This window comes from Oreochromis niloticus, linkage group LG1 (genome assembly GCF_001858045.2).
Source record: "Oreochromis niloticus isolate F11D_XX linkage group LG1, O_niloticus_UMD_NMBU, whole genome shotgun sequence".
Lineage (NCBI taxonomy): Eukaryota > Metazoa > Chordata > Actinopteri > Cichliformes > Cichlidae > Oreochromis > Oreochromis niloticus.
The window spans coordinates 21,030,240-21,043,268 of record NC_031965.2 but is presented as its reverse complement, the minus strand read 5'-3'; the positions used below and the strand labels follow the sequence as shown (position 1 = coordinate 21,043,268).

The following is a 13,029-nucleotide window of genomic DNA, read 5'->3' as shown; positions in this document are numbered from 1 at the left end:
TTAGATGCATCTGAAATAAACAATGTTTTCATTTGAGTTATGTCAACATTTTCTATTTTGACCATCACCTCGTCCTTGTCACATGTTTTTGAAAAGAAAAAAAAATAAATCTTACAGACTGTTCTTTCCACACAGCGATCTAAAAAAGTGAAAGCCAGAGAAGCCTTGGAGCGGGTCAAGTTATTTGTGTCACACCAGGTTCAGCATTTGTGGCATGTAGCCCTTTTATCCCAGCTAATCCTGAAGCGACCAGGAACAACCCCCATGCGTCATCTTACATGGCTTGTTTTCAACAGACACCTACCACTATGCTGGCTTTACAAAAAAGCCCACTGAGACTCTATGAGGGCCAAACCACACATCCACAAGTCATCTTTGAAAGCAAAGTAGGTCACTTATCATATTTATTATCTAAACAGTACCACAATGGAGTCTGTTTTACTGTCAGCAGATACTACTGGAAAAGAAAATAGTGACAATCTGACTGAACTTAATGCTCTTAAACCCATCTACCTTTAGCTCTGTGCTTACAAGTGGACCCAAAAGACGAAATGGTCATTCAACTTAACCTGGCAGCGTGACTTCAAAAAGCAGTGGAATTCAAACTATTTGCAGTGAACGGCTCACACAAAGGCTCGCGAATACAGCACGGTCGGCTTTGAAAGTAAGGCTGTCACAATATCAGATTCTTACCGTTTAGTTTGTCAAATTTACCCTAAACCTGGTCAAACCTTGTTTTTAAACAAGTCAATTATAGAATGTGAGATTAGGGATTCTTATAACCTTGCAACCTGGGTTGCAGTAATGTCATATGAATCTATAAATATTTACATGATCAGGGACAACTGACACAACATATCTATGTCTGCGTAGATGCCTCTCAGTTGCATCACCGTCATACACACAGATAGTGTGGGTGAATTTCAATTCTAACCAAATGTGCAAGGAGAATCATATTACCCATTATTTTGTGCAGTGTCACTGAGACCAGCCTGCGCAGCCTGTGATTGGTCGGCAGACTCAAAGACACCATGACATTGCTGAAAGGCCTGTCACACTGGCCTAGAGACCGGTCAATAACCTCATGGCAACGCAATCCTTGCGACCCCCAGCAACCACTAAATGAGTGAAATTCACATTTTACTCACATATGTGTGGTCATCGAGGATGTTTTAATGTTTCTGAAAAACTTGGAGTGTTATCTATTGAAGGAAAACAAAAAGACTTTTATAAAAGGTTCATCTTCAATACCAGTGCATCATCATGATGGTGCCACTTGAGAGCCTAACAGACACACTGTGGCAATTTTACACATAAAACGTGTATATTTACATCTACTAATACATGTACACGTTTTGATTGTCCTGCGTTTCCAAATAAATAGGTAAATTTTTTGAACTGACAAGGAGTCCAGAATCTTTTCTTACCGACGGCATGTAGAATTTACATTATATGGACAAAATCAGTGTACCACATGCAGATTACAGAATACCTTTACGCTCGTGTTAATTTCAGAGGAGGTTTGGAGCTCTGCAGTTATTAAGTGAGCAGAACACTGGTGGCACCATTGGCCTTACGACTGGGGGACCTCACTCTTAACTGTAGCGGTTTACCACTTGGTGGCCGAGTTGCCATGGTTTGCAATCACTTACATCGTGGTTCATCGTGGACTACCTACGAGGGACTAAATTTCACAAACTGACTTGTTTCAATAGTGGCATGCTATTTGCATAGCTGAGTACTCGATTTTACATATCACATATGCACCCCTTTGCAACCTAAGTGTGTGGGCCATGTGTGATCACCTGAATTAAAATACTAAAAGTGCAAACACTAGCCGAGAGAGTGTTGGAAATAAAATTGAATTCATATTCTTTATGAGCCAGCTGTAACATACGAAGTAAACTTATCAGAGAGTGATGGTATATACTCCTGTAGAAACTGCATGTCTGTATATCAACCTCTTTCTTTTCACCCTTCGAAAAAAAAGAAAAAAAAGAAAGAAGGAAAAACGTGTTTTATTTCCAATGTCGCAGAAAATAATTACTTAAAAAAAAACAAAAAACGATCAAACCACAAAATTTCCAGTGAATTCATGTCTAACTGCTGATGAGAAGTTTTCCAAGTCCCAGTTTCCAGTGAATCAGAAGAGGCCGAACACACACACACACACACACACACACACACACACACACACACACACACACACACACACACACACACACACACACACACACACACACACACACACACGACGTGTGATGTGGTAAAACAGGGATTTCTGACAGGTTCACAGGAAAAGTGATGAGGCAACAGGAAGTGTCTTTGAATATACTGGCAGACAATTAAATATGTTCACAAGGGTGTTTAAAAAAAAAAAAAAAAAAGGAGGGGGGGGGGGGGGAGGCAGCACCCTAGCTTCTTAGACTGGAACAGTCACTATCAGCAAGACCTTCCCAGTCTTTTTAATATAATACTATCCTGGACTACCCTGAGACTTTTTAATGCAACAACTCATTTCATAATTAATATAAAGTATGTATGCACATCATAAAATCAGCATCTGTGAGCAAATGATGGAGATAATGATTCAAAGATACTAATAAATCTCCATTAGCACAGAGCCACTGCACGTCGAGTGTACTTAATCTATTATGTCAGATATAACATTATGCAAAAACAGCTTGTAGTGTCACAAAGGTCTAGTATTGGAAATTCTGTGGGCTGATTTCTGATGGAAGCTGTTGACTCTAATGATAAGAAGGGGGAAATAAACGTTAAAAAAAATAATAATCTGGCACTGAGACAACATTTAGAGTCCACTGGGAAGGTCTTGAGGTGCACTAAATCTACACTGAAAAAGTCCAGAATGTAGGACTAGCTGCTAATACCAATGTTTTTCAGAACAATAACTGCTTTGAATTCTTATCCTAGGTCTTGTAGATTTTATTTCTTTGTAATATTTTCAAGATTTCTATTGACAAACTGTTGTGAGACAGCCTGTAGACTAAGCCTATAACTTTACCGCTTATATAGGAAGATTTACTTCCAAAAAAGGATTGAGAATGAGTTGTCAGGCAAAAGTCACAACAGAATGGCAAAGATCAATCAAACTCCACTATCGCAAAATGCAGTTTGCTCTGGCAGGGTTGAGGCCACTAACTGAAAAACAAAAATAAGGGGTGATATTGGGATATTGGAACTTGTGTTGAAATTTGAAGTTTGCATGTTAGTCTAGTAGGGCTGTTCGATATAACGATATATATCGGATGACGATAGAAAAACGTCTATCGTTTCATTTTACGCTATCGTTTGTTTCGTGGTGTCGCAAAATAAACTGTTTACGGCAATATTTTTTCATTATTTTGATGGTCACTGTAGTGGCTATATTAATTTCCTAAAGTTCTCTCTTTCTCTTATATTTAATATAACCACACTACAGACGGACAAGCGCTTGTTTTTATGCGTTGTCGTTAGCAACAACGATGGTAACACCACCTCGTGTCCGCTTGTTTATTTTCCACATAAACCTTTCACAATAAAGCTCAAGATCCTGTTGAGACTTTTCAAAATAAACAATCACGTGAAAGATGCAGAGTATTAACGGATGAGAAGCAAAAAAGAGCCGTCAGGTGCTAAAAAAAAAAATAAACCTTAGACTCAAACGTTAGAACAGGCTTTTCCCCGCAGCACGCTGTGTAATAAATACTCACAAAGAAAACGGCGGCCGTTACAACCTATGTCTAAAAATGTATCGTTTCATGCATCAGTTAAAACACTCGACTCCAGGTACGCGACGCCCAGCTGGAAACACTTCACGCAAGTCAAGCTGCCCGACATTCACAGAATTTACAGAAAATGTTACATTTTTGTGATTTATATCGTTATCGGACGATAGATGTCTTAATATCGGGATATGAGATTTTGGTCATATCGCACAGCCCTATAGTCTAGTTGCCTGGACATGCAAAGATTGGCACCCAACAACAGCTTTTGATCCAGAAGCCCTCTTTATGTAATTTCTGTTGACTCCTAAGGCTAAAATTCCTTCCAAATAGCATGCTTACTACTCTGCCCCACGTGCTCAAACAGGTTTACGTCAGACTGCACACTTAAGTCTGCACCTTTATTCACTGAGGAGGAGAAAAAAGTTGCAGACTCATCTGTTGCTCATTGTTCGAGCAGGCTGTGGCTTGTTGATATGGTGAGAAATGAACATTTTTTTTTCTGCTAATGACCCGGTATTTGACTCATCAAAAAAAAAAAAACTCTGCCAAACTAATAAATAAAGGAGTGGCAACAGGGACTGCACAGATTATACAGTAATAATGACATAATAAAATGCTTTTTATCATTAATACAATGATGAATGAGTATGGCCTGCATAAGGAGGATTAGTTCTATACAGTATTACAGTTTTTACAGTCGTATGGTGAGACCAGGTTCACTGTATCTTGTCTTGTCGTGTATCAAGGGAAATATTTTTACTGTGTATGTGGGGGGGGGGCAAACCTGACCTTTGATTTAACAAGAAACTATGGCAGGGCACCGCAAGGTTAAAAAGACCATAATGCAATCAAATAGATAAGCAGTGACTTTTAAATAGCTACCAAATGTTTTCAAAAACATGCAGTTAGCAGCCTTGTGACCAGATGTCACACTCTAGATATTTAAGATTTGATTTTATCATAAAAAACTGACACGATTAATGATTATCCAACCTAAGTACACTGGTTTATTTTGCATCAGACATCGTCTATATAATAACATCATTATACTTTTATAATCAGATTTAGTTTCAAAAACTCAAAAAAAGTGTAGCACGTCTTTATCTCTTTGAATTTTGTGGAATAATGTGGGGTTTAAAGCTGAGGGCAAAATTGTTGTGGTAAACCACAGACGAAGTAAAAATAATGCCAAAGTAAAAAAAAAAAAAAATGTTTTCAATGTCAGAGTGGAAAAGGAAAAACTGTTTGGTAAGGTCACACAGGTCTGGAGACCCATCAGTGTCTAGGGAAAAATGTGTATGCCCCAACCAGTAAGCAAGGGTTTCCTGAAGACTGGTAACAGTTTCACCTAGCAACAAACGACAAAGAGGTTGCTGCATCAAAAACCTCATCAAAGTCAATGCACTACAGCAAACACTTGCTAACTAACCACTAAGTGGTAGTGAAACTTGAAAAAGTGTGACCAAACCAAAGACAGAGATTTTTCCCTTGTGGTCTTTAGACCTGTGAGACTGGGACTACAGCAATTGATTTCACAGCAAGCGTTCACAACTGGTGGTTGCCAGGCAGCCACCAACCGGTGTCTCGATTTGTGTGACTCGGGCCTTAATTTTTCAGATAGTCCTTAAGTTTAGTGGTTGAGCCTTCCAAACCTTTCATCACCTTACTATAAACAGTAAGAAAAAAAAGGGGGGGGGGAGAAGCTGATACTTTTGGTCAGGGTTCTATGTCTGATGCAAACAGTGTTATCAGAGGGTGAAGACGAGCCTCCGTGCAGATGTTTGCATGCACTCCCAACTTGTTGTGTTTGTGCAGACGCTACTCTAAACACTGCGCATGCATCTGTGTGGCGTAAAAAGTATATTCTTGGCTTCACTGGATTGAATGTGGGCCAAGTGAGAGTGCACAACAACAAGAACAAGCAAGGATACAATCAATGAAAGGATACAGGAGGACATCAGTGCTCCAGTTCATTCCAGCACAAATTACCTGCCAGTCTGCTGGGGAAGCCAGATGACTCAGAAAGAAGAAATGAAAACACAGGATACTGGCATACCACAACTGCTGGCTTGCGGGGTGGATCGCTTGAGCACTTTGTGACAAAGAATTCGTCATTACTGAATGTTATGAAATACCTTTTTGTGTGAGGAAACTCAGAGCTGTGACAAAATGTGTCAAACGCAGGAGAAAGAAAAAAGGCCTCACTAATGAGATATATCCCTTACAGGCATCACAAACCTACAACAGGATTTTAAAGCTAAATGACAGCAGCTATGCTGTATCAGCAGGGGAGGGGAAAAAAAAGAAAAATAAAAGCTCAGAGCATATATCATATGTTCATGACCAAGTAACATTTCTTCTACTTGAACTGGCTTGCAGACCTTAACACAGCCTCAGATTCACCTTTCATTTCATTTGGTGCAAGGATATTAACAAACGGCTACAGATGTGATTAAACTGACTCAGCACTGAAGGAAAATTGCCTTAGCTCTGGCTCTGGCTCTGCAGGAAAATAAAACCATGGATGCAGTTCAAAGTCTCAAAAGAGAGCCACATGTGCAGTCTCAATCAAGCCCAAACAGCATGCGGACAAAAAGGGGGGGGGGGGGGGGGGGGGGTGTAGCAATTTCAATTTGATGTATTTATACAGCTTTGGTTAAAATGTAGAAATCCATAAGGGCTTAGAACAACACAAGATACTACTATGTACTGTGTGAAACTGCCTGAAAGAAAAAGCCCAACCCTAAATATACGTGCCAGCAAACATGTGTGAACACATACATGAAGTTAGTCAACAGGTCCTTTGTGCATGTTATCATGTTTCAATAGCACTATGTTTAATGCCTCGCTGCCAACTGGTATTGCAACACCACCCAAAAAAAAAAAAAAACTCCAAGGTTGCATTATATGAAAACTGATGGGATGATAAATGTGCTAATTACAGCTAGCTAATAAAAGCATCATTCACACAACCAACATGGTGCAGTAACTGTGGGCTATAACAGTGGTCGGAACAACAACGCAGCAAGACGACTGCTGCAGGACAGTCAAGCCACTTTGGAGAGCGGTCCTTAAAGACCATTTGACTCCACAGCTCTCTGGCACTGTCTCAATAAAAACTGAATATGATAAGCTCTGTGGAGAAGGGGTTTGTTGTAAGGTTGGTATATCGGATTACTCAAAGTACGTGTTTGGGTTTTTGATTTCAGTGTACATTTAAAACACCATACTCTAAAGTAAACACATTTTGGGTTGCTATTTGTCTATCAATTGGACAATAAAGTCTTTTCTTTTCATTATTTGTTAATTATTGTAAACTGACCACTGACTGGCTTGATAGGACCTTGCATGCACATTTGCTTTATTTAGAAATAACAGGAAAGAATTAAAAAGAAATAAATAAATGTGTGAATTCAATTTAACAGTCTCTTACTTTGAACCAGAACACAACACACACACCTTGCTTACAGCCTAGTTATGAGTTTCTGACACCTTAAACTGCCGCATGTCACCTGCCAATGGAAAGAGCACGGCAAGCCAAGATTCACCGCACTCAATATTTAATGTCTTCGCTCAGAATCATCTTGCTTGGGCCAGAAACGCAAGGGCAGGCTGTAAGATGTCACAGGTGCTTTGGGCTTTTCACAGAAGAGTGTTGAGAAATATTCTCCAAGATCTGTGCAAGCAAAAATGTTCAGGCGCTATGCTCGAGTCCTCTTCCTGTTATTTTGCATTGGAAATCCTGAACTCGGGACACTACAGTACAACGGACAGGACTCTGTGAAACATGGTGATGGACACAAATTAAGTGGGACAAATACAATACAATGCTCCACTTTGTACCCCACTACTGTATTTTTCTCAGAGTTATCCTGCTGCACAGCAACACCTGTCTGGTAGATAATCTCCTTTCAACTGCTGAGAGCAGCAATTCATGAACACAAGTAACCTGCTCACCTAAAATAGGCCAAGGAGACAAAAAAGTCTTTACTTGATTACTTATTAAAGGCCGGTTTCTGGCAGAACGGAAAAACTTTAAAAGACGCGTATAATACTTTATAAGTTCCGTGATTTCGGCAACTTCATTGCACGTCGTAAAATCTATAAAGGTGCGCGCAAAACTGTCGAATTGCAGTTTCAAAAACTAACACTTTTCAATGTCTATAAAAGGTATTTGTAACTTTGGAAACACACATTTTTTTATATATGTATGACACAAACGTGATACTAAAGTTATACTAGTGCTAATTATTACAAACGTGCTCGTTTTTGTGAAATATTTCACTCTTTTTTTAAGGATTAAATCTCAACACGGCTTTTGTGTTCAATGCAATACAACAAAGGAGATTTTGGAGATCTATACGTATAGCAAAAAGTAGTTCAATAGTTGACCTCAACAATCATACACACACAAAAAGACACTTTTAGTATAAACTTCAAGTGCTCTGATTGGTTAAAAAGCTCATATATTGATTTTCCACAGCCAAAACAAAGTCACAAGTGTGCAGTAAATACCAGAAGAGGCGATATTTTGACCCGACACTGATTAGACTTCTTATTGAAGTTTGGTTAGTGTTAATGATTGATCAAAGAGATTTCAAAGAAGGTAAGTGAGAACACTTGGGCCGCATTTAGATGTGAGTAATCTGAATTACTTTATGGCTTTTTAGGAGCACTGAATGAGCTCATTAACAGTTAACCCTGAAGATGAATGTATCGAGCACTAGCATTTGTGATTTATATTACAATAGGAGATCGTATTTTACTAGAAGATGATCATAAAAACGAAATGTTCTCCATCTCTCCTAACTCTTAAACAGCTCACTACTCCAGACTAAACAGATCTCAACTTTAATAACAGTGTTGCATTTCTTCTATTTTAAGGGCAAGACTGCAGCTACTTTGGTAGTATGTGCAGAAAGTAACAGTTGCACAGCCATGTCATGTTTAAACAGAGACACTGGGGGAAAGAAGACCGAATATGCCATTAGTCCAGATGCCTGTCTGTCTGCATTCCTCTTTCGCTAGTGGACTCTGATCTACTTCTTCCTTAGATTAGTCAAGTTGCCAGCTGCATGTAGCTTTGTTCATAACAATTAATATCATAAAACACTTCCAGGCCACAAAAGACAAACAAACACCGCCACTAGCTCTGTGAACATGGCTAGGCCTCAGAGAGAGTATAACTACAGGAGTAGTAATTTTGTAGGCCGAGGAGCCAAGGTCCTTTGAGACAGAGTCAGTCTGCACATTATACAGCAGGACCGATATAGAAAACTGTTATGATAGGCACTTATAAATGGCAGAGGAAGAGGGGTATGAGCGAAAAGTGAGAGGATTTTACCAGTAAGCAGTTTGTAGACATTCCCCATTTCACCCAGTTTCATAGGACTCATATTGGTTGTCTCCTCCTGGCTTCGCAGACTGAGTGCACGCAATGCAAATTGTGCTCACAAAGCTGTGTTGAATATTGTAACGCTGAGGAGGAAATCCATGTCATGTAATCAGCATACTGCTGGTATGGTGTCATGCGTGATCTTATCATGACACCTGGCAAACTTGACACACGAAAATATATCAACAAGTGCGACGGTTTAAAGTACGTCGAACAGGTCTGGGTTGATGTTAAAAAAGATGAAGATTGTGAGTTACCTTACTGTGCATTTCACCGTGTTCACAATGAGCTTAAGTTCCCAAGACCACTGACTCATGAGTTTACCATTCATTTACATCTCCAAATACAGGAGTTTAGAGTCCACAGATGGCGACGTGTCTGCGTCAGAAACATTCAGAGTGAAGCGCCAACTCTTAACGCACTGCTTTTTCAGACATTTCCCCTCTACGATATTGTTTCTTTTGTCATCAGATCTCAACAAGCTTTCAAGGCAGTCAAATATTTCTAAGCGCATGCCGCTAAGTTTGCTTAACACAGCAGAGTCAATATTAATAGAGTGCTATTTAAGCCCAGGTTTATACACAGAGCAACCAGCAAGGTAATGATTGACCAGGCTTTGGTCGTGTCAAGAGAAAAAAAACTATGTCAAGATCTGAGGGTCTTACAATTGTTAAATGGGACTGATAGAACACAGAAGACCCATAACATTCTTCAACCTTAATGTGAAACTGGTGGAGAGACATTTTATTACATCCACTAACTTACAGTCCATCAGTAAAAGACAGCAAGCAGTCTTATCTTGAGTGCTATTGTTTATTGAATTTCCTTTACATTCTCTGTCATAACAGCAAGCTAAAAATATGTTCCTCATCATTTTTTGCTGTTTAACGCAGCTTTTCTATTGTTTTAAATGGCATTTATTTTCTTACTCATCTTACTCCATCTTGTCTTGTCTGAGAAAAGCATATTACAGATAAGCGTTACTTTAAAAAACAAAAAAACAAAAACAACAATAACCAGCTAATAATTCCAATTGACAGTATATTTTATTTCTGGGCTGGGGTACGACTTAAGCTGATGTTAAGGAGTTAAAAGATAAAAAAAAAAAAATCAACTGTGGAAGAGTGGGCCTTATCAGGACCATACCCAACACAGTGAAACCCAGCTTCTCCACTAAACAGACGACGGTGTCGATTGTGCTGACAGGAACACACAATAGTGCGATTAACAGGTTTAAAAAACAAGTTACCACTGGCCTTAATCTCAAAGGAGTTTCAGCTGATTTATGTGGGGCATAAGAGTTCACAGTCTAGAGTTAGGAGTAAAAAGTTCAATTATAAAATTGACAGCAAAAATAAATTGTTCTCCTATTATCCTTGTGAATGACTGGAAATGACCAATGCTGCTTAGAAAAGTGTTGAAGTAAAATTACCTTTACTTTAATACTTTTAGTATATTTATTATCACTTTTCTCTTAGAAGAAACTGACTAAAAATGAGTATTTAGAGCAGTCTGAACTTTGTTGATTCACAGCAATTACTCGTACATGTGGTGGCCTTCATGTTAAACTTTAGTACTGTTTAATATGAGCAGCCAGTGCAACATATATTTGGTAAAATAAAAGCAATACTGGGTTAAACTTGTTTACTACTCCATTAATGGACTCCTGAATCTAGGTAAGCAGCTGATGAAAAAGGTGTTAATATTCTGGTAAATATGCTAGGGCAGGGAGAAAAGGCAGAGGAGGGCTTCATTGCTGCACATTTCCAGCGATTGAGCCAGCGAGATGATATAACACAATTTGTGAGCGCCCATTTGGGTAATAGTTTCAAAGTTTGACACAAACCAAAACCACAGCACGACAATTTGAATTGTGGAAGCATTTCACAATTCTGGACAGAGGTTGCAATGGAAGCACGACACTAAAACATAACACCTAAATCTTTACATTTTTCAACTTTTTCTCTCCAACTTATTGCAAAAAGTTTGTACAGAAAAATGATACATATATTTTCAGGCAATGTGTCATTATTGCATCTTATCTTGAGTCATGATCGTTTCTCTTCATGATCAAGCAGAGTAAGGTTGGGTGTTGAATTCTGCATCACGACCTTCATTTTTATTTAAGAACATGTTTTTCAGTCTAAGATAATTGTAAAAGAAGCATTTGTCAGGAAAATTAGTTGTTGATTTACAGAATTACGGCGTTCTGGTTTTATGTTTTACAAAGACCCATAAATTAAATCACTAATTATATTATTATCCCATCGACTCAGACTTTCAGGTCAAAACTGGCAACAGATTTCCAATTAAGATTCTTAATGATGCAAAATTTCCGCAGGAGCATGAATGAAGCCACCCACTTAATTCGTTTGCTGGAACCCACTGCTATGAGAAAAATGGTAGCATACTATTCTTAACCTTAAAAACTGATATTAGCTTTGCACACCCCCTGTTGGATGAAATCACTTCCAAAAGATATTTCTGCATATGACAGTTTTGGGAGATATATTTTTCCACTTTTCTCACGTTGGTATCATGCAAAGCAGCACGCCCCCACATGTAATTAACAGGATACCAGAAAAAAACGCTTTTTTTGTTTTGTGTTTTTCAAATTTTACACGTAATTAAGCTCATTTAAGTTAGGCTATGGTATGTAAAGGCTTGCATGAGGCTCTCACAGTTCATGTCCATGATCCCATTACAGTGTCACTTTGGGGGCAGTGCCCTGCATATGTAGTGCTTCAGGGGGCGGGGGTCACTGATGGCCTATTCAAACAACCCACAGAACATAGATATCACTGTTTTCCAGCTGCCAGGGAATTGGTAAACTGGTCTGACCGGTGTGCATGCAGCTGCCCAGGGCTTTAGTTTTGAGAAAAGATAATAATAATTTAAAAAACAAAAAAAAACAAACACTGCTTCGCGTTGCTTCAGGGTCCACACAGGACACACATGAAAATACCTATAAATTCTCTATAGGAGATTCAGTACCTTATTTTGAGCAGGCGCTTTAAAGAAGATGGTTTAAAGATGAATGAGAGTGAAGGAGAGCGTTCAGCCACCGCACAAAAAAAAAAAAAAAAAACCTCCAAAAAACACACACCCACACGCGCGCGCGCGCGCGCGCACACACACACACACACACACACACACTTGTTTAAACCCTTGGACCAAACGCGGCAGGCGGTCAGTCGCACATGTAAACTCCGAAAAGTGGCAAATGAGAGTGACAAGCGAGAGAGAAAGTGAATAAAAAATTGCTTACCTTTAGAGTACAAGGATCTGGGCGAATTCAGGTCGAGGTCCCCGCTGAAAAGGGAGATAAAGTCAGAGGGCATTGCAATCCCTCAGTGTGAGGAAACCGGACAGCGTCGCGTCGCTAAAACGTTTAATTGTTTCTCTGTGACGAACAGAAAGCCCCAAAACTTTGAACCACACAGCGGTCGCTACTAGCGTGAGAGTGTCCTTAGAGCTGGTTAACTGCCCCTGCCGCCACTCTGCTGGTGAGTACCCCCTCCGGCTGCCAACGACGCATGTTTGTTGTCAGCGGACGAGCCGAGATCACTGGCTCACGCGGATAGCCACGCCCACCGCCGTGACGCAACACGTAAAAAGTGCCGTCGGGGATACGTAGATCGTTGGGAGTTGTGTAGTACCCTTACCAGAGACACGGGCGTTTTATTTGTATGCAGATTAATATTCCCTTCATTATGTGATTTAAATACTCTAACTTTACGTTTCCAATAATACTTGCATACTACGAATGCATTTATTTTTTGTAAGCTACACTGTAAAGATGTCTAATTTTATTTTAAACCCCAAAACACGTTGCGCCAAAAATTGGTCCACCCCAAGATCGGGCTCCCCGACACAAACAGAGTAATATAGTGTACGCTGTTAAGT

General features: G+C 39.5%; 1 protein-coding gene across 6 annotated transcripts in view; it reads right to left on the bottom strand.

Annotated features, from left to right (window-relative positions):
* Nucleotides 1-12,701, bottom strand: part of nfat5b (nuclear factor of activated T cells 5b) — a 37,949-nt gene extending 25,248 nt beyond the window's left edge. For all 6 annotated transcript variants that reach the window (XM_005467028.4, XM_005467029.4, XM_005467030.4 and 3 more), the window contains exon 1: nucleotides 12,392-12,701. In XM_005467028.4, the coding sequence (XP_005467085.1) occupies nucleotides 12,392-12,464 (73 nt within the window). In that variant the 5' untranslated portion in view covers nucleotides 12,465-12,701. The remainder of the gene's footprint in view (nucleotides 1-12,391) is intronic.
* Nucleotides 12,702-13,029: the final 328 nt, after the last annotated feature.